We start from the raw sequence: 27,942 nt of genomic DNA on the forward strand, positions 1-27,942 counted from the left end.
AAGTGATAACTGAAGATGCATAATAGTAATGTCTTATTCTTAGTGGTACAAAGTACATATTAAAAGTGGAGCTGTGTCAAAGGTCTTGGCCATAAATACAGGCCAAGTTTCATGAAATTCTGCCAATATTCTCTCTAAGCATATTCAAAGAGACCATAATATAATAACATTTGGTCTTTTTTTAAAATTTCTTTATTGATTAAGGTATTATATATGTGTCCTTATTCCCCCATTACCCCCCACCTCCCATTCATGCCCCCACCCCCCTGTTGTCTGTGTCCATTGATTAGGCTTATATGCATGCATACAAGTCCTTTGGTTGATCTCTCCCCCTTACCCCCACTGTCCCCTACCTTCCCTGAGGTTTGATGTTCTGATTGATGTTTCTCTGTCTCTGGATCTATTTTTGTTCATCAGTTTATGTTCATTATATTCCACAGATGAGTGAGATCATGTGATATTTATCTTTTTCTGACTGGCTTATTTAACTTAGCCCGTATGCATGCATATAAACCTAACCAATGGACACAGACAACAGGGGGGTGAGGGCATGAGTGGGGGGAATTGGGGGGTTAATGGGGGGATGAGGATACATATGTAATACCTTAATCAATAAAGAAATTAAAAAAAGAAAAAAAAGTTCTGTCATTTCGATGTACGTACATATGTGCTTTATGTTTTTTATTATTTATTTACCACAAGTAAAGGTCAGGAATTGTTATCTTTCTTTTAAATTATTTTTACTGTTTCACTTCATTACTGCTGTGTATGTGCTCTATGTGAGTGACGTAGGTGCTTATGTAGGTGGGTTCCGACTTACGGCGAAAATAGAGTTACGTTGCACCGTAGGACAGATCTCCGACGTAACCCGAGGACCTACTGTATTATTACATCTTGCTGCAACGGAATTATATGTCCTTCTCAATTTGTGCTTAATAATGATATTCCTGTTCAAACATTTTCTCCTTTGGGCATTTCCTCCACCACACAGGTAGATACCAATCCATTTCTTATGCAGACAGGATCATTAGCCCAATAAGCTGAGCAAAGCATTCCTTTAATGAGGATGATTCTAGACCCATTGAAAAGACCATGAGAAGACTGGACTGGGCTGTCATTTCACTCACTTTCCTGTCTCTTACCCATCACTGCAGCGTCTCTGGTGTGAGTGATAAATGTGGTGGCCAAAATGCCTTCTGAGTTGCTCATTGGGGCAATATACACTGAGTGGCCAGATTATTATGATCTCTGAATGTATAATAATCTGGCCACTCAGTGTACATATATACAGTATACATAGTAATTAAGGACCATAGTCTTTAGAGTCACACAGATCTGGGTTCAAATCTCAACACCACAATTTACTGCCTATTTGACCTTGGGGAAGTGAATTCCAATTAATACTCCAGGTTTCTATTTTCTCATCTCGAAATTGGGGGCAAATAATAAAATCAAACTCACAATATTGTTGGGAGGATTACAAAAAATGATACATGTAAAGCCTCAACCAAGAACCTGGCACATAATAGTACTCCATAAATTGCAGTTAAATAAAAATAAGTCAGCACTTCCTTTTGCTTTTGCTTCAAAGAGAAAACTAACTCGTCCTTTGTCTTTTCAGGCTCCCATGGTAAGCATGAAAACCCTTTCAAAATGGACTGCTGTTTTGAAGAACTTGACCTCTGGACTCTGATTGCCCACATTTGAGTCCTTTTTTTGCTACTTACAAGCTATGTGAAATCAGGCAAGTTACCTTTCTAAGCTCCAGTTTTCTCATCTGAAAAACAGGAATTAAATGAAATCATGCATGTATAACACAGTGATTGGCATATAGTAAACACTAAAAATGTAGGCAATTGATACTATTTTTAATATATTTTTATTGGTTTCAGAGAGGAAGGGAGAGGGAGAGAGAGATAGAAACATCAATGATGAGAATCATTGATAGGCTGCCTCCCTCACACCCCACACTGGGGATTCATCCCACAACCAGGGCAGATGCCCTAGCCTGCAATTGAATTGTGACCTCTTTGACCACTGAGCCACATTGGCTGGACAGCAATTGATACTATTGAGTAGGCTCACACTTGGCAGCAATTGATACAATTGAGTAGGCTCACAGTTAGCTGAAGATAACATTTTCCAGAGGCAGTCTGACAAAAATGGAATTCTAGGTTTCCCAACAATATTGCCCAAAGCTCTATACTATACTTGATTCCATGGTGGCAGCCACACTCACACCACTATGGTTGTTTGGCTTCTTAAACAGGGACTTTATAACTCCTTGGGGAATAAAAAAAATAGTTCAACTTCACTGGGCTTCTAGAAAATGTAACCCCTTCCCAATAGTGGTTCTCATAGTTCAGGTAAGGGCATTTAGGAAATAGCATCTAACCAAAAGCTTTCCCTGAGAAAATAAATCTATCCTCTCAGTCCCCATCAGTTTGCTTTCTGATTTATAACAATCCTTTCTACTAGAAGATCATTATAATTGTCCTTTCTGAAATATTTGGTGTGCAATTTCCCACAGGACCTTAGTATTACAATTGTTCAGTTTCAGAATAATTCACCTAATGCATTAGGTGCTCTCAGGAATGAGTTTGCTATTTCTGAAAACCTCTTATCATTTTTAGGCTAAATGAATACCATTAGACAACATATGACTGCAATGTACTAATGACATCCAGGTGGTCTAAAAGTTGGCACACCCCTTAAATGCTTAACTCATTTCCCTACAAGTCTTTCATAGTGCAAACAAAATCTATCCAAAACAAAAACTGAAAAATGATGCCTTTTCCACAGAATATAAAATATAGAAACATAACTCTAAAGTACAAATTTCTCAAGTGGTAAAATAAAAGACCTGAATGGTAATATTTCAAAAATATTCTGGTCATAAAGGCATTTTCATGATCTGCAAACTGTATAGAAACAAAAAATCAGATTAAATAATGCTGTTAAGGGAAGAAATCAAACAACCTAACCCAAGGCTGCTATCCCTAACTATCTAATAAAATGGTTTTATCGTAGAAAGTCGCATGCTTATTTAAACATTCTAGTTTGGAAAGGCCTTACAAAGCAATGTTGCAGTGAATCCATGAGTAAAATTAATAATGAATTCCATTTACATCTTTTATACATTAAAATGCTCAAATAGTAAAACTTAAAGTGGGATTTACTTATGACCTAAGTGACCCTAGAACAGTAGCTAAATACTGTATGCAACTTTTATTCCAAGATGTGCATTATTGCACTAAACTGGTATGCTGGAATATTAATGCACAGTAAACTGAAAGACAAGCCATAAAGCTTTTTACACATGGAATTATAGAATGGAGGAGCATATATGTCAAATAGACTCCTCTATACTAGATTACACTCCCTATTCCATTGGCTATACCTTAAAATTCAGTTGATATCAAAGGAAAAGTCTGCTGAAGCAGGTTGTGATGCTGGAAAAACTTGTATACAAGCTGTCACTGACTACCAACCACCTGGAAACTTCTAATGACAGATTAGTATGTTCTATGGTCCTGGTGGCCTGATCACAATGACTGCAACTTGATAGCCTTTGTCTATTAAAGGACTCTCCTGAAGTGAGTGCAGTGAAAGAATGATAGCAAAAACAGATGAGCTTTCATAGGAGGGAGGTATTTTGTAATTGCAAGAACACTTTTATCTGCCTAAAATAAGAATGAGATAGGGCTCCTCAGAGTCTTTGATATTCTAACCTGCAGTGAAAACCTCCAGGGCAGTGGATGGCAAACAGCTGTTTCTCAGATAGTTTTAATCTCAGGACCTTTCCTATGGGAACATTTAATATGAGTAACATATTTGGAAATGCTGCTCTAAAGACAATTTTAACAACGAGAATAAGTAGCATTTATAAAGCTCCGTGGATAGAGCTTAATGTGACACTCAGGAGCCAGTCTGGAAGCAGAGTGCAAGATGGGTCGCATTACGTAGTTTGGAACAGTGGCTGAAAACTGTACATGACAATGGCTGAATAGGCTTAAAGATGACCTCATGAGTTAAAAGACTCACCCAGAGCTCAATCTTCATCTTCATTATTAATGATAATCATAAAGATCAGCTTCATTGTACCTTGCTATGTTTCAGGCACTATGGTCAATCACTCTCAAAGACAGCCCTGTAATTTTTATCCTATTATTCTCTCTATTTTACACTCATTTGTCCCAATAACCCAGCATGTGTTAGAAGTGGTGTTGAAATCCAGGTTTGTTTCACAATGAGTTCAGTATTCTTTCCACTCCACTACAGCTGTTTCTCATGAACGCATCAGTGAAGACAAATTCTGAAGGATATATAGAATACCATGTTATGCTGTAGTTAATTACACCCAGCAGAAAACACCAAGAGAAAATAATATATATGAATGGATTCTCACAGCTCAGCACTTAAAGTACAGAAAAATACAATTAGCAACTGAAATGTTTTTAACCTGAAATATCTTGCAAGCAAAATTTTATGTGGAGGTAATTGCCTTGATAAAATAATGAATCTATTGCTCACTCAACATTTTAAAATTTCCATTACGGTAAAACAGCACTCAAGAGACAGACCTTATTGTGCAACACATTCTCTGAAAGCCATTTACTAGTAAGACAAACATGCCCTTCACAGAGATGTGTAACACACAGTATTTTCCAATTCTGAGAAGTATTCTTTTGTGCATTAAGAGATACTGGGTGGCTCTAATTACTTAATATGTCACTGCACTTCATTTCTAAAGCAGCAGCATTATAGTTTACAATGGATAAACTTGTATTGGATACCTACTATGTGCCAGGAAGAAGACATAGGTCTTGCACTCTATGGGGAGACAAAACCTTTTAATCTTAGGTAAGCAGTGAAAAGACCTAAAAGGGAGGAGTTCGGTGCTGAAAATTTGACAAGCAGACAAGAGTGAACTGCTTCCAAGAGGTTCTCAGGGTAGAAGTGTTGAAAACAGATCTGGGAAGACAAAAGCTGAGGTTGCATTTGAGCAAGGCTTTTAAGAGTTTTGCACTTGACTAACTTTGCATTTAAAGGGATGACCTGCATTGTCCATAGTAAAAGAAAAGTGAAAAGACCCCAAGTTTTTTTTTTAAGTCCCAGAAATGAATATACTCAATAAATCAGGTCTTCTATTTGTAGAAAAACAGATTACAATGCATATTTATGCCACTACAATTGTACAGCCAACAAGAGAATTACCACAGTAGTGTCTTATGTGTCTAGTATACCTATTACTCTAGAATAATTATTATTTTTATTTTTTATTGATCTATAGGCAGAGGAAGGAAAAGAGAAAGAGAGAGAGAGAGAGAGAGAGAGAGAGAGAGAGAGAAAGAGAGAGAGAGAGAGAGAGAGAGAGAGATCAGTGTGAGAGAGACACATCTATTGGTTGCTTCCCACATGCACCTCAAACAGGGATCAAACCTGAAACCTAGGTATGTGCCCTGACAGCAAATCAAACCTGTGACCTTCCAGTGCAGTATCATGGGATGATACTCCAACCAACTGAGCCACACCAGCCAGGGCTAGAATAAATTATTTGGTAAATAAAAATATATAAATTGAAATTTAGTCACATTTTAAGCAAGAGTTCAATTCACCAACTTAGGTGATACCCCAGATGAGGAGTAAATATATCAAAAGATTGGTTTAAATCACTTACAGTTCAAAATTCAAATAAAATATTTAAAAATACCTACTGGATTGCCAAGTTCTGCCTAACCTAAATTATCTGAGCCTCAGTTACTTGAGATATAAAATGGGAATAAAATAGCTAAATTAATGAATTTATATAGAGATTACAGAAGCTTGACATATTTGGCCCTGACTAAGTTGATCATAAATGATGACAGTTGAGTACTCAGAAAATGTTTTCTTATCCCCATCTCCACACCAGCCCATGCCTAAGCTTTACTCTTCTCAAAGCTAGCCCAGAATCAAGTCCATCAGTTTCAACAAGAGCCTGAAAAAGGAGAAGCCCGTGGTCATCACCATATGACCATGAAGTCCCTCTAGCTTTTGAACATTAAACTGCCCAGCCGAAGGCAGCAAAAACTTGAAAATTATGAAATCAGGCTTCATCAATATCTATTAGTCCAATTTCCATTCAAACTGTCCATAAAGTTGTTAGGAAACCTAGCAAAAATTTGAGTGTTATTTTAAACCATTCTGAGATAGAGAACGGTTCAAAATAAGAAGATAATTCAGTACCCATTCAATCAATTTTTAATTGTATAGACCCAAGGAAGGAATGGACTTTGTCCAAAGTTACATAACTCACTGGGAATACATTACTATGATAAGAGAATAAAAGCAAGCTAAAAAATAAAAACCAGATAAACTGCAATTACTTTTGAAAAAAATAACCCAAAATATATTAAATTAGCTGAGAGGCAAATTTTACTCTACTCTTTGATAATCCTTTAGAATATTACTTTCTCTGAATTTTAATGAGTTTAATTTTTGTATGTCACCTAATATATTATGCAAGGCTTCACAAATTCCATTTTTCCTGGTCTCGTATACTTTTTGTTGTAAATGAACCAAGAGGATAGGGACAAATGATGGTATGTTTTTAGGGTTGTTTTAAGGACTCAGAGGAAAGCAACTAGCCAAGTGCAGTCAATGTTAATTGAGTCTCAATGGTTGGATTTAATGTTCTAAACTCTTGAATTTTGAATTAGATAGTAAAATATGCCAAAGCAAATACTATGGAAAGCTTTCACCTTTGCTCCTCATCAACTCTGATGAAAATATAGAGTGGACTGAGCAGAGCTTTCTGAAAAGACTGCAATGAAAATACCTTCCTACATAAGGTTATACATGATCCTGGGTCCTTGACACAAACTTACATTACTTGTCATATATGAGAGGCTTGACTCTTAAGCTCCTAGAAGGCAGGAGCTCTGTTATACTGCTCCATATCTCCTATATTAGACACAAAGAAAAACAAAGTAGGTACTCATTAAATGACTATGGAATGACTATTTTAACAGAGGCCTCAGTTTTCTAATAACAAATCACAGCACTGAGTTCCACTGGAAAGTTTTATAGTTCAGATAATTTAAAAAGCTTTTGGAGGGGTGAAGGAAGGATTGGAAGCATAATGAAGAATTTGGATTAAGTTGAAACTATTAGTACCCAAGGAAGGTAGACATTGGTTGTGATTAAACAGAAGCATTTTGACTGGCTCTTGAAAAAAAGGGGTAATTTTCAGACCATATCTTTCTTATTTGCATAGTTATTATACAGTCAAGTGTTTCTTAATAATGCAATTTCTCTCCTCATGGGACATGTGGCAATGTCTGAAGACATTATTTTTGTTGTCATAAATTGGGGGTGGGCAGGGGTATATATAGAGCCCAGGGATCCTGCTCAACATCTCACAATGTACAGGATGGCCCCAGAGAATAAAGAATTATCTGACCCCAAAGGTAAATAGTGCTAAAATTAAGAAATTCTGGTGTAGTTCATCACAGGCCCTGGAATTAATTGAAGGAAAAAACAGTTATGTCAACTAATTTTTAGAGCAAGAAAGAAGAATTAACAAATATGCCCACTGGGTTTTAGTTCTCCCTTGTGTTCCCAATATTAATTTGATATTACTTTTAATTCAATGTTATTTGTTATCAAGTATTGGAATGTGTTTGTTTATTTGTTTAGATCTTCTATTTGGAAAAAAAATTAGGCAACAACACACAGAGATGATAAATACTACCACTTGGAGCACTCTAAGGGGCAGAGGTTCATTTCTAATTTTCCAAGTGTCCACTTTCTGTTGTGAGCAGGAAAGGAGAAAAAGTTTAGACTGTGTTAAATCTAAACATCTTCTCCCTACTTACAGAGATATTTCTCCTCTTCAAAGCCCTTTCTCATGGCCAGCAAAGAGATGAGAAAAGGATGACAGGTTATCAAATGGTTTCACAAGCTATAGGACTATATGGTCTCCTTGGTTAGCTACCATTTTCCACTATTGAGAACCCAATCTACATTTTAAGGTACAGGATACTCTCTAAGCACATATTTAATTAAAACACAATCAGGGGAAAAAGTAGCATTGTATAGGCTAAGAACAAATTAAATGTTATTAGGGATAGGTGCATGAATACAGTGTTTCTGTCATTTTCCTGTCTTGGTAAAAAGGGTACAGAGCAAGAAGGGTCTAGCAGCTGTAGCTTCTGGTCTTAGAAATGTAGAGCAGCCTAACACAATCTTAAGGGCTGATCCAAGCACAAGGCTTTATTCAAAACTAATATCTCCCAAAACCCTCTGGACCAACTTACATTATGAAAAAAGTTGATTTATTTAATTTTTATATTCTCAACCTGAAAACACAAAGCTTCTTTCCTCTCTTGAGGCCATTAAGGAAGTTATTTTACCTTAGACAAGGGGACACCTCATTAAGAAAACTTTCACCCAATTTTGTATGAGAAACTAACATTTCCATGGGAACCAATTTGTAAATACTGATGAATACTTAGCTTAGTTACATAGACTCTATATCATATTGTCAACTCAACAGTTTTTCACCACAAAACTGTGTATTTGTTCTTTTGAAATACTAGTTCTTTGATTCAGCAAGAAATTCATTGCTAGACAAGGAATCAATTTCCATAGTCTAGTAAAAGTGTACATGTTTATAGAGTTGGCAGAAAACTTGTTTTACTGGAAACCCACGTCATGTATTCCTTGATCATAGTATATTAATACAACTACAAATAATGTTAGTTCTACAATCCTGAACTCAAGAGACACTTTACATGTAATTTGAATTCCCAGTGGTCCAATATTTTTAGGCTATTATAAAATATTGAGCAAGCTTAACTAAATTAAAAAGGACAAATAACAAAAGAATAATTTATTCTTGGCAAAGACTTAAACACTAGATGCATTATGGAAAAGAAAAATCAATAACATCTTCAACAAAGACCTACTGCTAAAGAAATAACTGCTAAAGAAATGAACCATGGTTCATTAGAAAAGACAAACATTTAACCTTGCTCAAACTGTATAAATGTTATTATTCTTGTAATTCATGAGGAGTCTTGAATTTCACATTGATTATTTTCTTCCTCATCAAGAAGATCAGCAGGTTTATTCTAAAGTCAACAACAATATATTGACCTGGTTATTATTTGTTCTATCTGTGAACAATTTAATAATGTGGATTTGATTCTTTCTTTTTTTGTAAGGCTGGTGGCTGTATTTGAATGTGACCACCAAGAACCTGGATTACTTGTTCATGGTTCTGCTGTTCACCTTTCACACTTTAAGAACCTTTCATCATAGAAAAATGCCTCCATGGATGTTTTGGAACAGGAACAAATATCAAGGATCTTTTGGTATGGACTGAATGTCTCTGTGGACATTTTGGACAGGAACAAATGTCTGTTAATCATAGACTATCTATAGCAGACCTATACCACCTATAGACTATGAGAAAAAAATAAATTTATTCTTGGTTTAAGCCATTTTGTTTTAGGGTGACTTAAAAGATAAGAGCTAACTGATAGACTAGTTCAGACTGCTTTTCCTGCCAGTCTTTCTTCTTCAGTGTAGGGATGGTGCCTCTTGTCACTGCTATGTCTAATAACCAGAATAATGGTTGGTTTGTACAAGTCAATGAGTATCTATTGACAAATACATTAATTCTGTTAATGGTGATTAAAAGCACTGTCAGTCACTTGCTGCCTAGAATTAGGGCAAATGACCAGTTGAACTCAGAATATCAAAATTTGTTATTTGAAGAAGCTAATTGTAATGATAAATATTTATTGAGTATTTATTGTTGAAAGACTGTGCTATGCCTCTGGTATTTATTTAATAAAGCTCTATTCAGTAGGGATGCAATAAAGAATGTATGTTTAAATAGAGTTCTCATTTGGAAGGGAGCTAGATCTCTTTTAAAACACCAGTTACTGCTCCCAGAGAAAAAGCTGCACTAGAATAAAACTCTCCTGAACTATTCTGATTTTCTTTGGGGATTTTTTCTTCCCACAGTAAATACTCTGGGTATATTGAACTAATTATTCTCTAAGTGAACAGCTAACTATGCATGTCAATTAGAAATTTACTAAATCAGTTCATGAATCTTCTAACATGGATCCAAAATGCTATTTTCTCAGAGGAAAATAAAGTGATTTCAGAGCGAAAATGGCTGAAGAAGGAACAAAAAATAAAAGTTACTGGTTGGCAGCAGCTCTAAACCCTACTTTTTGAAATCTCCTTTGTTCTTTCCTTATTGTGTGCAAAGTAGTAGATTTTGTACACAGCTAAGGCAGGCTGTTAGACAAATGTCCTCACTGTATGAATGGCCTGCATGAGCCCACATTATCCTAGAGAGTGCTATGATTAGGCTGGTGTTGCTGTTGTGAAAGGGCACTAGTAGAGTGACCATGTGAGCTCTACTACTTCTCTGCTTCTAAGTGTTTTTCCTTAATAAACTATTTTAACTATTAATGTATGTGTGTTTGTATATGTGTGTATGTTCACACTTTCTTTGCATGCCAATTAAATACCACATTTCATTTGTCCCAGTGTTTTGCATTTTACAAAGGGGCAACATCAACAGTGTCACTATGGGGGCAATGTAACATCTCTGGTAGAGCTATACTGAGACAGCTCCTGCCCCAATGAGGTCCTTAGTAGAGGGCCTACACATAATCAAGGGGAAGTCACCAAGACAGAGGAACAGAAGGAGCAAATAAACCCAATATGGACATATTTGTCCCTTTAATCTGCCTGCATTTCAGAGAGACTACCCTAAAAGATTGTGCACAAGATTGCTCCACTCCCAGGTGGGCACAAAAATTGAGAGCAAGAATGGAGCCTCCGAGTTCTCACTGAGAGGGATCAAATCTGGATGCTGTAAAAACAGGCTTTCTCTATCTATGGGAACCCAACTCAGAAACATGGCACTCCTGGAACTCTTCCCTTACCTTGGGGAGGCAATTCATGGCAAAACCAGTTAAGGCTATTTTAAGGTCTAGTGGTTCCATGAGGAAAACTATGGGTTTGAAGCATTACTCCATTTAAGGAGGCACCACAAGAAAAAAAAAGACTTGCACTTAGTAGATGTTCATGTAAGGAACAAAGGAGAACATGTGACAAATGATATGTTGCTTTTTTTTAACCCTTTGCCTACTGCTTATGTCAACATTCAAACCAGGATGTGGAGAAACAAGAAAAAAAAAACCCACAAGAAAATGTACTGAGTTAAGTGCACTTTGCAGAGAGGTAAAGCTATCTCTCAACAGTGGTGGATAAGATGGTGCTGAGCTTTTTCCTTCTATGTTGCTCCTGAAGAAGGGAGTCAGGGGTCAGGGTATAGGATGAGCTGAAGCAGCATAGTGTGGTAGAAGAGGTTGCCTTGGGATATTTGGCTTCAAATCCCAATCAAGTCACTTATTAGCTGTGTGACTTTGAACAAGTTATTTCACATCTCTACACTTCAGTTTCCCCATTGTGTCATTTAAGATTGATGACACCTACCTCATGGGTTGGGAAGATTAGCAAAAATAAACCTGAAGTGCCTGGCATATTAAAAGATGCAAACAAACAAACAATCAAACCACAAAACCCTGATAGTTAAGCATCCAATCAAAGCACAGTATACAGAGTAATACTGCACAGAATACATCACACAAATTCCTGAGACCTCCTTCTTCATACTTCTGGATGGAAATGGACTATTTCATGCAATCTCACTGCTTATGAAAATAACACAGAAGGTTATCTTGACAATGACCCAACCCAATTTGGCAGGACATTCTCTTCACATGTCTTAAGTTAGTTCTCACTATGCAAAGGGACTTTTGTCATTCAGGGACTTCAGTCAGCAGGTATTTTGTGAGACCAGGTTTTGAAGTAGAAGGTCCGTTGACCTGAGGTGATTATGAAAAGGCCTGGAGCTGAATAAATGTATACCAGCATAGTGAATAAATCCAATTCTGATAAAGCATTTTGACCAAATTAAATTTTTCCTGTAATCATATTAAAGTTAAAGCTGGCTGTTTCTATTTTCACTGAAGAACAAGTCACCTTTTTAACCTATTTTTTTTTTCTGACAGCAGGTATAAGGTCCCTCTATCTCTGTTTACTTAGTATACCTGGTTATGTCTCTCTATAAGATGACACTGGAATAACTGGTTCTCTGTAGGGGAAGCCTTGTTATTACAGTCTCTTATAATTGAGAGACCATGGAATTTGGAGGGAGGCAGGCTGCATTTGAGTACTGGCTTCATTTCACAGTCACATGACCTTGAACAAGTTATTTCACTTCTCTGAGTCTGGGTTTCCTCATTGATAAAATGTAGAGAGAGAAAAAAATATCCACCTACCTCCAAGGATTGTTGTGAGAATTAAGATAATGTTAGGTAAAATACTTGGCACATACTAAATTCTGGATAATTGCCAATTATTGTTTGCATTATTTACCTCAAGCTAGAGAGGTCCTAGAGAAAGTAATCACCTCCTTCAAGATAAGTGTGATTTCATTTACTTCATATAAGTGTTATACTCCACCTAAGTATAGGCACACAGAATTAGCAAATACCACCTGAGATCTTTTTGCTTATGACAGCTCCTTGTCATAAAAAAGCTGAGAATGGATTATGGACACGATTTTATTTATTTAAATCTAAGACATCTTTTCTGCATTAAAATTGCTTTTTGTTTCTTTTTATTACTCAACTGAGGATATTTTCCCCATTTATTTTTAGAGAGTGGAAGAGTGGAAGAAAGGGGGAGGAGAAAGAGAGAGAGAGAGAGAGAGAGAGAGAGAGAGAGAGAGAGACATCTATGTGAGAGAGACACATTGATTGGTTTTGCCTCCGGCATGTTCCCTGACTGGGGTGGGTAAACAACCTGCAACCCAGGTATGTGCCCTTGACTGGGTATGGAACCCACAACCCACGACCCTTTAGTGCACAGGCCAGTGCTCTAACAACTGAGCAATGCTGGCTAGGGCCTAAAATTGCTTTTGGACAACAATCTCACATATAGGGCAAGAGTATATGGAGAAGTCATGGAGGTAAAAGGAAGTCTTTGGAGGCCAGAAAAACAGTTTCAAATTGAGTCCTGTCATTTATCAAGAAAGTGTTTTAACCTTTTTGTAACAGTGTGTGAAATGTTGGAAGCATCTCCTACCTGACATTGTTTTTGTGATCATGCCTCTAAGGGGCTCTGCAGAGTGCTCTTATTGTATGTAGTAGTAGCTCAGTGGAAATATGCTCTTTTCCTTCCTTACGTAGATCTGGTCTTCTAGCCAATGTACACTTGTTGCTTCCAAACTGGACATGCTATTCTGAGAATCTGGGGCTGTTCTGAGAATATATATCTTAAAATAGCTGGGGCTCATAAGTAGAAATATGCTAGCACATGGGTGGAAGTGGACATGTGATTTTGATGTGTTGGAGTGAGTGTGGATATTGGCTGTGAAGCAAGACAAGGATAAGTGTTGATAAACTGCAGGATGTTATATCTCATTCCACACTTTCCTGAGGGCATTATTCAAGCTCCATATTCTTAAGCAGACTAACAAATGCTGTAGCGTATAACATGAAAACCTGAATCAATGTAATTTGCAATGCTGGGAATGATTTACAAACATGGATAGCATTTAAAGTATCTTAATTATGTCAATGTCAGTTTTCACATCCATGCTGCTGTAAGAGTTTTATGCTGCAGGAATTGTGATGTTTATATGATAAGAGGACAATGCCTCAATAATGACATTCTGTAGTATAACTTGGGGATAAACATACAAATCATGAGCAGCTTGAGTCAACTTTTGCAATCTCACCCTAGAGCAGTAGCAATCAAATAAAGATATAATAGTACTTTTATGGCATATGAATACTCTCTTCTCCTCTATCTTCTTCTTTAAATACACTCAGACATGGTCCCTAGACACTCTTTCACCCACATTGCAAGCTGAGTCATAGTTTGAGAGCAGAACAAGTGTTGCAACAATTAATTGCAAGAAAGAATGTTGGTCAAAAGGTGGCAGATTACCACGCTCTTATGGAGAAGCCTGATTATTTTTTTTCTAAAAGCAAAAAGCGGCAAAGAGGCAAGGGGGCTTCAAAAAATTACCCTTTCTTCCAATAGTAAAAATAGTAGGTGTGTGTCTCTCTCTGTGTGTGTGTGTGTGTGTGTGTGTGTGTGTGTGTGTGTGTGTGTGTGGTGGGAAAGATGGATACCTTACAAGGCCACAAGTTCTAAAGGTTATATAATTGCTGCCTGTCCAGCAATGCCCCTTAATCACAAGGCACCTCCTAAAGAAGGCCATGAAATCAGCATGATAAGAATTCTGAATTGACAGCTAACATCAAGCAACAGACTGTATGCCAAGATGATATTTTTCTAAGGCAAGGATTCCTACCCTGTTAGCACTTTAGAATTACCTTGGAAGCTTTTTTTCCTTTTTTTTTTTTTTTTTAATAAGCCCTGTTGAGCCTTTGCCACAAGAGATTTTGCAGGGTTTTGTTTGGAGAATTAGGTGAATTGGTTCGTTTTGGACTGATGCTGTGCTCAGGCATCAATATTATGAAAAAGGTCCTCAAGTGATTCTGACATTTAGTCATGGTTGAGAATCATCCAAATATTCTAAAACATTGTCATTCAAGGTATGGTCCACAGACTTAGTGCTGACCTGTGAACTGTATCTAAGTAAATTTTTATTCAGTTCAGCTGACATTATTTTTCACAGCAAGATAGCAGTACTTTTTAAAATTGATTTTAAAGAGAAAAAAGAGGGAGAGAGATAGGTTGCCTTCTGCACACACCCTGACCGGGGAACATGGAACCTGGGTTTGTGTCCTGACCAGGAATTGAGCCCCTCAACTTTTGGTGTATGAGAGAATGCTCCAATCAACTGAGCCACCTGGTCAGGGCAATAGCAATATTTCATTGATGAAGGAAGCAGTGCATTGATTTACATTCTGGCACAAGCTCCTATCTCATTGTGGACTGGTAACAAACAATTTCAGACCTAGCACTCATCCATGGACTACATTTTGAGTAGCACTGCCCTAAAGATAGTAGGTGAGAGTGAGAGGGAAAGGGAGCTGCATTCATTTTCAAAAGTGTGTTAATTGTCAAAGCCCAGCTTTGATCCAAATACACTGTTCAGTGGAGCCAGCATGGCATTTCCCAAAGCAAACTTGTGGGATGTTAAAAAGTGTTTAGAATAAAATGGGTCCAATAGCTGGAAGATGTTTGTCACTGAAGTGCCCAAAGTAGGAGAGATTCCTAATCTGTAAGACTCCTCAAAACCTTTAATATAGTCTTATGCACTGTGACTCAGTAAGAGTGGTGTGGAATTTGGGAAAAATGCATTTGACCACAGAATTTGCCTTTTTCACAAATACATGATCAGTGTTTCATGAAACATAATTTGGAAAATATTATTCTGATAATTATTTGAGAACCTGTGAAAGAGAATGGAATTGATTTCTGCATTGTCTTCCTCCAGGCAAAGTGAGTTATTTAAAACAAAAGGCAGAGTGAAAATTGGAGCTGAGACAGCAGCACATTTTGGTGTATCTTCTTAACCAGGCTGACCTCTACACATTAGTGTTGGGCTTGGTTTGAGGAAACAGCTAAAAGTCACTCAGGCTCTGCCTTTTTGGACATGGAACATAGTCTACATGGATCATACCAAATTGGGTCTGAAAGGCAGATTTCCATCTAATTTTTTTTTTTTAATTTAAGTGATTTTATCAACCGGCTGTGAAGAAAAAAAAAAACAACATAAGAGAAATCACTTAGCTACAAGACCCTCAAAAGCATCTTGGCAATGCACCCTGAAGTAACAGATTTGATGGGGCAGAACTCATATAGAGAGATAATTTCCAGATTTTTTCAAGTATTAGCACTTAGATTTTGACATTAAAAAAAAAAATCAGCCCTAACCGCTTTGGCTCAGTGGATAGAGCGTCAGCTGTGGACTGAAGGGTCCCAGGTTCGATTCTGGTCAAGGGCATGTACCTTGGTTGCAGGCACATCCCCAGTAGGGGGTGTGTAGGAGGCAGCTGATCAATGTTTCTCTCTCATTGATGTTTCTAACTCTCTATCCCTCTCCCTTTCTCTCTGTAAAAAATCAATAAAATGTATTTTTTAAAAAATCAAAATCACCACCATAACTCTGTCAGCCATCCAAGTAACAGTATTGGCTTCACACAGGAAGAAATATATGCTTCCAATATTAACTAAGGGAAACCTTAGTTACAAGGGTTGTAAAGAAGAGACCCCTTCTCAGGGCAACTTCCCCACCCAACTCAACAGGGACACCTAGGATCAAGGGAGAAGGGAGACCTGTTGCTTTAAAACGTGAATCATCGAAGTATGAATAGTTGTTAGTTTCTACTGTAAAAGCCAGCCTGGAGATGCAGTTGAGATGTATATCTATATATAGAAAAGCCTAAGCAACCGACTGGCAGGTAGCTATGACGAGCAATGACCACCAGGGGCCAGATGCTCTGACCAGTAGCTATGATGTGCACTGACCACCAGGGAGCAGACGCTCAACACAGGAGCTGCTGAGCTGCAGTGACTTGGCAGCTGCAGTTCAAACTACCCTTTTCCAACCCAGGACCCCTAGGGGGATGTTGGAGAGCTGGTTTCAGCCCGATCCCCACAGGCCAGGCCAAGGGACCCTCTAGTATCTAACAAGAGAATAACAAAACAAACAAAACAAAAAGAGAGAGAGAGAATAACAAATACCCATGCTGGCCTGAAATTGAATTATTGGCTGGTTAAGTATACTTCTTTGATCAAATTATTAGTTTCCCAGGGAGTAGAAATATATCCCCAAAATATGACTTAATTTTGAATTTGCTATGATAAGGTGAGGAAATACAAGAGAGAATGTGCTTCAGTGTCATTACTACTTTGCTATTGTTATTGGGACATAACAAGTTGTCTTCTAAGCAGTAGCTGACATGCAACCAAGAGAAACACATTCAACCACTCTGTTGGGAAAGAATGATGTTTACTCATTGCTAGTAACCAAGCCCTTCAGATTTCTGGTTTTAGTTTGATTTTGATTGATTTTGATATGGACCATTTTTTAAAATCTTTTTTTGTGTGTGTGTGACTCCACAACCATGCTGCCCTTTGCTTCAATGAGCAAAGAAAGTTTTCTGGCACCATTTTCATTACCCTTCAGGTCATAAATCAAAGGCAGTGAGACCCTAAGGATTATTTTTATTTATTTTTATTTTTTAATAAATCTTTATTTTTTAGATTATTACAGTTGTTCCTCTTTTTTCCCCGCATAGCTCCCCTCCACCCAGTTCCCACCCCACCCCATGCCCTTATCCCCACCCCCAGTGTCTTCCTCCATAGGTGTACAATTTTTGTCCAATCTCTTCCCACACCCCCCACACCTCCTTCCCCCTGAGAATTGTCAGTCCACTCCCTTTCTATTCCCCTGATTCTATCATATTCACCAGTTTATTCTGTTCATCAGATTTTTTATTCACTTGATTTTTGGATTCACTTGTTGATAGATATGTATTTGTTGTCACTTCGTTGTTCATAATTTTTATCTTTACTTTTTTCTTCTTCTTCCTCTTCTTAAAGAATACCCTTCAGAATTTCATATAATACTGGTTTGGTGGTGATGAACTCCTTTAGCTTTTTCTTATCTGTGAAGCTCTTTATCTGATCTTCAATTCTAAATGATAGCTTTGCTAGGTAGAGTAATCTTGATTATTGGTTCTTGCTATACAACGCTTTGAATATTTCTTGCCACTCCCTTCTGGCCTGCATAGTTTCTGTTGAGAAATCAGCTGACAGTCGTATGGGTGCTCCCTTGTAGGTAATTAACTGTTTTTCTCTTGCTGCTTTTAATATTCTCTCTTTGTCTTTTGCTCTTGGCATTTTAATTATGATGTGTCTTAGTGTGGTTCTCTTTGGATTCCTCTTGTTTGGGGTTCTCTATACTTCCTGGACTTGTAAGTCTATTTCTTTCACCAGGTGGGGGAAGTTTTCAGTCATTATTTCTTCAAATAGGTTTTTAGTATCTTGCTCTCTCTCTTCTTCTGGCACCCCTATAATTTGGATGGTGGTACACTTGAAGTTGTCCCAGAGGCTCCTTACACTATCTTCATATTTTTGGATTATTTTTTCTTTTTGTTTTTCCAGTTGGGTGTTTTTTGCTTCTTTGTATTTCAAATCTTTGACTGGATTCTTGGAATCCTCAAGTCTGCTGTTGGATCTCTGTATATTATTCTTTATTTCAGTCAGTGTATGCTTAATTTCTAACTGGTCCTTTTTCATATCCTTGAGGGTCTCACTAAATTTCTCAGAGGTTTCTAGAAGATTCTTGAGTAACCTTATAACCGTGGTTTTGAACTCTATATCCAGTCATTTGCTTTCCTCCATTTCTTTCATTTGTGACCTGTTTCTTTGTCGCCGCATTTTGGCTGCTACCCTGTGTTGATGGAGTGGCCTTGTATGCTAGGTGTCCTATAGGGCCCAGTGACTCAGCCTCCCCAGTTACCTGAGGTGGACACTCTTGGTGCACCCCTTTGTGGGCTGTGTGCACAGTCTTGTTGTAGTTCAGCCTTGATTGCTGTTGGTATCACTGGGAGGAATTGACCTCCAGGCCAATTGGCTGTGAGGACCAGCTGTGTCTACAATAGAAGAACTGCTGTGCTGGAGACACCCTTATGGGACAGGACTTGCTTCATTGGGGCTTTGGTGCTCACTGAATCTGCCCCTTGAGTGTGTCACTTATGGATGTGAAGAGTTGTAATTTGGTATGGTCTCACACTGACCACTGGATACACTGGCTCTTGGATCTCCAAGGAGGTGCAAAGTCAGCCACTGCCTGAGGCCACCAAGGAGGATCTACAGAGAGAACTGCAGATTCCTCCTCTTTGTTTGGGGTTTGGAAGTGCCCAGATGAGGCCCAGCTGTGAAGCAATGAAGGCTGCGCTGCCGGGATTTAGGCCTTCTTTTGGGAGCTTTAGAGTTCTCTGACCCAGCTGCAGTTTGTTAGGTTTTAGATTGCAAAAGGACAGGCCATTCATATGCAAAAGCTGATGCGTACCACTTGGGTGGGGTTGTAAATTGGGAGGGGCCAGGTCTCAGGGAATCACCAGGTGGAGCAAATAGCAATGGCTACCAGTCAGCCGGCTCTGCAACCCACGCCCCTACGCAGGAACAATGATCACTGTGAGCACCTCTGAGAGAAAGCCGCCCTCGCTTTCCTGTCCCGATGCCAGACAGTCCAGTTTCTCCCCGTATGAGTCTGGGTCCCTAGAGTCTCCCTTGGAACTGGAGTTCAGAGCAATTGGGAGCTTGTATTTCCCTCCCGATTGAAAACAACAACAGCACACCCTATTGCCAGCCCATTTCGCGTGCCTCCGCACCTCAGCACCTCTGCACCTCCTACCAGTCTCAATGCACTTTTCTCTTTCCTTCTAATTGTAGAAATTCCACTCAGCCAGCCTTCCCGTGGTTCTGGATGATATCCAATTTGTCTTTTAGTTGTAGTTTTGATGTTGTTGTGCGAGGCAGCAAGTACGTGTGTTTACCTTTGCCGCCATCTTGGTTCCTCTCGGATTATTTTTAAATTAATAGTTATTTTAAATTAATAGTTATTTTTAAATAAAAAGGTTAAAAATAAAGTATTTGATCTATTCAGGGTCACCCAAACATATGGCCTTATGTCCTCCTAATAAAATAAAAATATCTCCTTAATTCTTCAGATTTGGAGACCAGTTATATCTTTTCTGAAAGTCAAGACATTTTCAGGTATCAAGTATTAGAGGTTGTTTCATTGTACTGAACCAGCTATTCATTAAAATAGAATTAAATCCATTTTCTCAAAAGGTAAATTAGTATTAAAATGAAATAAACACATGACAAGAAATGACAGTTGAAATAAAAGGTAAAGATGAAAATAAAAACATTTTCCTCAGCATATCCCTTCATATTCTTCTACCTTCTTCCTCTCCTACCATTTAGATAAGACTGATATACATGGTGATATATTCTCTTTCTGGGATAAAGAAACCATGGCATTAATAAAATAATAGACATCGTGCTAATTACAAATATGTCCCCTTAACATTTGGCACAGAAATTTGCTTTATTTTGGTTGAAAAGCTGATATACTTCATCACCAGTCTGGAGCACAAATGCTCTTCTCCAACCAAAGTCACTATGGTTGGATGCCTCTTTGAATAAAAAAGGTTATGGATGTCCTGAGGGAGATGGAGTTTGTGTGTGTGTGTGTGTGTGTGTGTGTGTGTGTGTGTGTGTGTGTGTATGTTTTAAGTCACATGAAAACAAGACTGTACAAAAGAAGCCAAAGGCTTGATTAAAAGATGGTGACAAATCCCTGAGCTCTGTAATATGTTCCTATATTGTGTTAACTCCTACAAATTTACTGTTATAATCAGGATATTCAGTTCAAAAGCAAATGCTAGGAATCCATGGTTTAGTTTTCTCCATAGATTTTCAACAGTAATCACATGCAAAGCATGTATATCTTGGTGTGATTCTTTTGCACAATCTTCAAACATCAGTAAAAGCCCAATGACAGGTGTTTATTATTAGCAACTATGCTGCTAATAGATTGGCTTTGAGAAGTTACTCTAATCATTGATTTCCTTTTGGCACACATGACAATGAAAGGAAAAAATAAATAAAAGAATACAGCTATGATGGTTATAGTTTCTCTTGCCAAATGGTTCCTGGAACAGTAAGAAAAAAGATTTTAGTAATGATTTCCAGTCTCCATGTGGCTTTCTCATAACAAAGACAGCTGCTGGTTGATACTGGGCCAAATTAGACTCTCAGATATGTGTATGTGCTTCTTCAGCCAAATTCCAGTACTCACATAAAATTACATCATAAGTGATTTTTATGACAATAATCATAACACTGAAAATCACAAGCATTTGGAACAGATTAAAGAACTTATTTTAGAATTGGCTGCTCAGAAATAGAAACCTGTTTTTAACAAAATGTAATTTGGCCTTAGTGTATCCTGAAAAGCAAGATATATCACTCATTCTATGTAATGTTTTACATGAATTCTGAGGGCCCTGAACATAATACAAAAATGTCTTTAAAAAGACAGATGACTGTGAACAATTTTAAATAAGTTGTCTGTACTAAATCTCAGGTGATCATAAACTATGGAAATTACCTGGCCCTTACAAAAAATATCACCAACCAAAATAAACATCAATATTTCATCTACAATAATGCAAAAGAAGTTGGTAGATTTGTCAATTCAGTAAGTAAGAAGAAAATTAATTCCAGCCTTATCAGAGTACACACAAACCTCTTTTACCTAATTTAATCATTTCAAAGATATCCAACTCAAAAGAGTCTTTTCCTCCCAAATTTAAATCATTTTTCACATGAGGGCTGTATAAACACAACCTCATTAGAAGAGGTCATACTGACAGTTTGGCATGCACACATCAAGCAATGGGTGGATTCACCATCCTGTCCATTGCCTTCACTTTCAGTAAAATCGGTGGACATCCATAGACAAGGTCAATTAAGGTCTCATCCTTGGGCTCAGAGACAATGAGAGGAACTCTCTCTTTAAATGCTTAACATGAGAATAAAATGTGTCAAGGTATGGACATAGTTTAGAACTAAGATTATATTCACTTGTACTTGAAATTGTATCACAACCCTTTATGCCAATTATAATAAAACATTACAGCAACTGTAAGAGAGAACTGAAGACTGTACCTTATAGTATTTAAAAACTAGTCTTGCAAAAATCTTCCAGGTCACCAGAATGGCCACTCAACCCTTTGAAACCCATAGTTACTTCACTTCCTGGTAATGATGAGCTTTGGTACCCTACATGAAGTAAGCATGTTAATTTCTTAGCAACATTTCCTTATTTATCTGACATCTCTTCCCCAGCAATTTTTTTTTGCCCCCATCTAAGGTCTTCTGGGTCTTGATAATTTGTACAGAGATCCAGTGGTTTCATTTTAAGGTCTGGGTTCACCATTAGCTTCTGTGCCTTTGTTTGAAGGGGTTACAGTAAAATTGTAAATGTCATCCTAGAAAACCTCTAATACTATTTACAAATAACTCATAACGAGGAATAAGAAGTTAGCTTCGCTATTCCAGTGGACCTGGCAGGAGAGCAAGACCAAGGAAAATCTTCAGTCTGAAAAAAGACAATGCCCATCATCAAAGTATTAAACATGAAAGGATGGCAGCCACTCAACTTGTGGATGGAACAACAGACTAAAAACTATCCAAACCTTTTATAAGAGAGTTTAACTGCTACCTATTCTCAAAGTAATTTTTTGGATCTGAAAACATTCCTAACAGTATTTGCAATACACTCAAGATAATATTTTGTAAATTAATAGATCCTGTCAAAATTATATGCAATAAGAAAAGGGATGGGGATTGAAATTTAGTTATTCAACTGTTCTCTTTAGAATCTGAGTATTGTTAAAACAATTTGAAATTTCTAACCGATTGTTTGACGGAATTTAACCAGCTGCTTCTTAAATGACTTATTTTTCTTAGTCAAACCAAATTTTGTTTTTCAGGCTGATGTTCTAACTATATAGTATCTGTTACATAATTATATAATAAGCAGTATATCTCTATAATACAGATATTGTTTTGTACTTGCAAATATACACACATAATTTTAGAGAAAGGAACGCAGAACAAATTGGAATGCATTATATATAGTAAAGTAATTGTCACTGGTTAATTTTTTTGTTCCATTAGAGCACAAATGCAAGTTAGTATTTTCTCTTCTGAATCACCAAAAGATTTCTTTTACTCACTGTAAAGGATCTCCATTTACAGCTCCAGATAAGTAAGTGTTGACATGAGAACTCATACCCAAAGTGGATAGCTTGAATATCAAAATATGGGTAAAATAAAATAGGCATGTTCTATTGCTGAAATAAAATAAAAAATGAGAAATATACACTTCTCATTTTCTGCCAATAAACATTTAAAATTTCTTTTGGAAGGAAGGAAGAAGGGGAGACTTTGAGATATAAAAATGTGCTTCCAAAACTATGGAATAGAGTTGATTTGGAGTAATTTTCTTACACACCAAACTTTGAACATCACCACATGGTAGTCTTTTCCAAGTCAAAAAGACAGTTGTACTGAAGACACCCATAATGATACAAAAGGGCAACTTGAAATGGGAACAAGGTCGCTTTTAAAAATTGGATCACAACCATTTATGCAAAAGTCTACACAGACTGCCATAGGACAGGTGAAATTAGTTACTTCCAGTGTTATACATTGGTAAACTGCTTCAATAGTATTTTATATGGGTGGTGGGGTGGGATAGGGGAGGGCAGGCTGTTTTCCAAGAAGCATTTAATTAGCATATATAGTACACATCTCAAATGTAATTTTGAAAATTGAAATACACACAGCTGGCAAAAAAAAATTACCACATTTTGTGATGTAAAAAATGTTCCTGTTGACATATGCAGAAAAGTTGGAAAAAAAGAATAAATACTCTTTCTGGGGAGACGAGGTACTTTAGAGATAGATTTATAGCATGGATTGCAAGGAATACCGTGACCTCAGTTTAAATAATAGCAGGTAGAGTTTTCCAAACCTGTGGTTGAGCTGAAAAGAAAAACAAACTACTCATTGTTTCCTTGAGGCATGCATTTCACTATGGCAAAGTACAACTGGGCGTGCATTACATGGCAAGTCTGGGCCTGCTTCAGCAAACTAAGTAGATCACGAGCATTCTTCGAGCGCAATGCAAAAGCTTTATGGAGTGGAAGAGAGTATTATTTCATTTTTGAAGTGCCATTCCTCAGTCGACTTCTGCTTCAGGAATGCCAGGTGATGGAAACAGACTGGGTCAGACTTTGGCTACAGGTGCAAGCAACTTTAGCAGCCAAAACGGGGCAGTGTATTGAACACCAGCTGAAAACCTTTCAGCTATGAGAAGCAGGAGGACGCTGTGTGCTGTGCCAGTGATGACTGCATTATACAGTGTCCCATCTGAGACTGCATAACACATTCACCAACAAACCAGGAGGCCTCCTAACTATTTCAGGAGCCTAACAGCACACTAGAGGGCAATGCACAGTCAAAAAGAAAGAGAAAGAAAGAATAAGAGAAAACAAGCAAAACACGCGTCTGTCGCGCACAAACCTTCGGGCTCTGTGTTTTCTTTGTGGTGTACTTGCTTCAGCGGGCAGCAGAAGATTTCGTGACACTTAGCACGAAAGGGGGACTCTTTTTTCTTTAATTCCGCAGATTGGATGGAATCTTGCCGTAACATAATGTATTCCTGTGTGCCAGGGGGGGCGTCATCCAGAACTGTGGTCACCACATAACAAAATGAACTCAAGTTAGAGCTTCATGAAAGCAGCGAATGTCTTAAATCAAATCTAATCCCAGGGAAGACTAAAGAAACAACATTCCCCCCAAAAATTCCAAAGAAAAGCATTTAATAGCTTGTCCATTTTATTTTTAGGGGCTTTGTTTAAAATACTAAAGATTTGGGAATAGCTTACTCAACTGCAGATACCTTTACTGTCAGTACAATGAAAATGTTAAACTATGCCTGGAGTGCAATAAAATATTTTAATATCATTAAACATATTGTATCTAAATAAACACCATGCAGAGCTCACATGTCTCAATTTGAGATACAGCATAAATATAGGGGTGGGCAAAAGTTATTCATATGTAAACAATACAATAATAAATAAGAATAAACTCTTGTTTGGCATACCCACAAGTGTAAACCTACTTTTGCCCACCCCTGAATTTACAGGTGACACTGGCCATTGTCTACCAATTATCAGTTTATTTTTCTTTCCTTGGTCTGCTGCTGGCAAGAATACGACATCCATGCAGTATATACCGAGTCTGACAGAAAATTTAAGGGTGCTGCTCTCACTCTTTTATTTCCAAAGAAAACTAGGGCTGTTGCAAATATTCCTCAGATATTGAAAACCTCTTAATGAAAATAAGAAATCCCAATTGAGAGCCTAGTAATCAACACTGCATCAAAGACCAACCTTGTTGAATTATGGAAGAGCAGGGCCTGGTTCACTACTTTTAGCCATAGAAATACACCAAGCCCCTCTCAGCCCACATTTTCTTTCTAGGCCCTTTGTCAATTTCCTAAGCATTATTATGAATTTCTAGTAATTTTCCCCTGCAAGTATAGTTATCTGGTTTTACAGTGTCCATTGCACAACATTCTTTAGCCTGATAACCAACCACTAAAGGAAGTGTAAATTTGATCTACATTCGTAGAAACAGGGAACTGACACCGAGATGAATTTTCTCTCTTTTACACCCTTCCCAATGAGGACATTCAATTTTGCCAGGAGTGAGTCAGTGCCTCCAAGAGCTGTGATTAGTGACTTGCTGATTCATTCTATTCCCCCAAATGCATACACTTAATATGCATTTAAGAAGACTGGTACCATCAACAAACTTCTTATGGGGAGAATAATGCTGTGGTGTTTGGAGAATATAAACAGCTTATGACTTAAATCAGATGGGATCTGAAGTTTCTGTGTTCAGTATAACATTCCCAGCCCAATGGCTGGAATCTTAATGGGTTTTAAGAGCTTTCTTTCATTTTGGGGTAAAAATGGTATAAAAACCAACATAACTTTTAAATTAGTATTAAGAGTTCGGATTAAGTTTTAGATAGATAGCCTGTATATGAAATTGTTGTCTTCCTTTGTAAGTCATTAAATTATGCAAGAAGGTGATGAATATTTTAGTCATTTCTCTTTCTATTTTCCTCTAGCATTCAGCAGCAGTAATAAAAAAATTCATATAGATACACCACTACAGCTTTTCTTGGCAGAGAGTCCCCTTCGTCTATTAGGAATGTGACTATAACTTCTTAGAATTGCATTGAATGCACATCTTTGCTAGCAACAGCTGCTATTCATAAACACTTGCAACCATTTCCTGCCATGAGCAGATACTTATGATAATATAGACACTTATCAAATTCCAGCATCACAGCTGAAGAAAAATTCTGGTTTTACCATTCAAAATATTTAAAGAAAACTTCCCAAACTTGGAACTCATTTTTTAAAAGAAAGGAACACCCATCTGAGAAATTCTATTTTCATGCACTGTATATAAGAATCATATTTTTAGATTAAAGAACAATTAGAGAATGAAAAATAACAACTTTTTATAATACACTAGAGGCCCGGTGCACAAAATTCGTGCACGGGGGAGGGTGTCCCTCAGCCCACCCTGCACCCTCTCCAGTCTGGGACCCCTCGAGGGATGTCCAACTGCCTGTTTAGGCCTGATCCCACCAGTGGGATGAGGCCTAAACGGGCAGTCGGACATCCCTCTCACAATCCAGGACTGCTGGCTCCCAACTGCTCGCCTGCCTGCCTTCCTGATTGCCCCTAACTGCTTCTGCCTGCCAGCCTGATCACACCCTAACCACTCCCCTGTCAGCCTGATTGATGCCTAACTGCTCCCCTGCCAGCCTGTTTGCCCCTAACTGCCCTCCCCTGCAGGCCTGTTCACCCCTAACTGCCCTCCCCTGCAGGCCTGGTCACCCCTAACTGCCCTCCCCTGCAGGCCTGGTCCCCCCCAACTGCTCTCCCCTGTAGGCCTGGGTCCCCCCAAACTGCCTTCCCTGCAGGCCCGGTTACACCCAACTTACCTTCTCTGCTGGCCTGGTCACCCCTAACTGCCCTCCCCTGCAGGCTTGATCGCCCCCAACTGCCCTCCCTTGCAGGCCTGGTCCCTCCCAACTGCCCTCCCCTGCTGGCCTGATCACCCACAACTGCTCTCCCTTGCAGGCCTGGTCCCTCCCAACTGCCCTCCCCTGCTGGCCATCTTGTGGTGGCCATCTTGTGTCCACATGGGGGCAGGATCTTTGACCACATGGGGGCAGCCATCTTGTGTGTTGGAGTGATGGTCAATCTGCATATTACTCTTTTATTAGATAGGATAGAGGCCTGGTGCACGGGTGGGGGCCAGCTGGTTTGTCCTGAAGGGTGTTCTAGATCAGGGTGGGGGTTCCCTTGGGGCATGGGGAGGCCTGGGCGAGGGCCCTGTGGTGGTTTGCAGGCCAGCCACGCCCCCCAGCGACCCAAGTGGAGGCCCTGGTATCTGGGATTTATTTATCTTCCACAATTGAAACTTTGTAGCCTGGAGTGGAGCCAAGCCTCCTGCTCACTCAGTGGCAGCAGCCATTTCTGTTGGGATTTATTTATCTTCTATAATTGAAACTTTGTAGCCTTAAGCGGAGGCCAAGGCAGGCCAGGGTGTGCGGAAAGCTTGGCTTCCTCCATCGCCCAGGGCAACCCTAGCCTCCTGCTCTCTCCAGCTCTGTGGCTGCCACCATTTTTGTTGGGATTTATTTATCTTCTATAATTGAAACTTTGTAGCCTGGAGTGGAGGCCTGGGCTGGCCAGGGTGTGTGGAAAGCTTGGCTTCCTCCATCGCCAGGGAAACCCAAGCCTCCCTCCTGCTCTCTCCATGGCTGCAGCCATCTTGGTTGGGTTAATTTGCATACCCACTCCTGATTGGCTGGTGGGTGTGGCTGGTGGGCGTGGCTTGTGCGTGTAGTGGAGTGATGGTTAATTTGCATATTACTCTTTTATTAGATAGGATAGGGAATTTGCTATTCAGAAGTACATGATAAACAAAAGTAAACTGTCTCCAATTTTTATTTTTCAATACCAACAATGACATCACAAATTAGCCTATCTGGAGATTAATAGCAGACTGAAGCTAATAGCCTTTGGCTGACTCTTCAGCCATCAGCTTTTCCCAGCTGGTCATTAATTACCAGAGAAAGGCCTCACAGTGCCATCATTATTCTTTAATTAGATACAACTAGTTATCTGTAACATACAACAAAATTCAAGTGAGCAGGACATGCTGACTGATACAAGAACCAGCCCAAAAATTCATCAT

General features: G+C 38.5%; 1 protein-coding gene across 7 annotated transcripts in view; it reads right to left on the reverse strand.

The window, feature by feature from the left end:
* FGF13 (fibroblast growth factor 13) overlaps nt 1-27,942 on the reverse strand; it is a 659,009-nt gene that overhangs the window by 253,402 nt on the left and 377,665 nt on the right. For 4 of the 7 annotated variants that reach the window (XM_080651999.1, XM_080652001.1, XM_080651998.1 and 1 more), the window contains one exon: nt 24,172-24,339. The exons of the other annotated variants lie outside the window; for them this stretch is intronic. In XM_080651999.1, coding sequence (XP_080508125.1) covers nt 24,172-24,339 — 168 coding nt within the window. The remainder of the gene's footprint in view (nt 1-24,171; nt 24,340-27,942) is intronic. 7 annotated transcript variants of the gene reach the window in all.

Source organism: Plecotus auritus (assembly GCF_963455305.1).
Source record: "Plecotus auritus genome assembly, chromosome: X".
NCBI lineage: Eukaryota > Metazoa > Chordata > Mammalia > Chiroptera > Vespertilionidae > Plecotus > Plecotus auritus.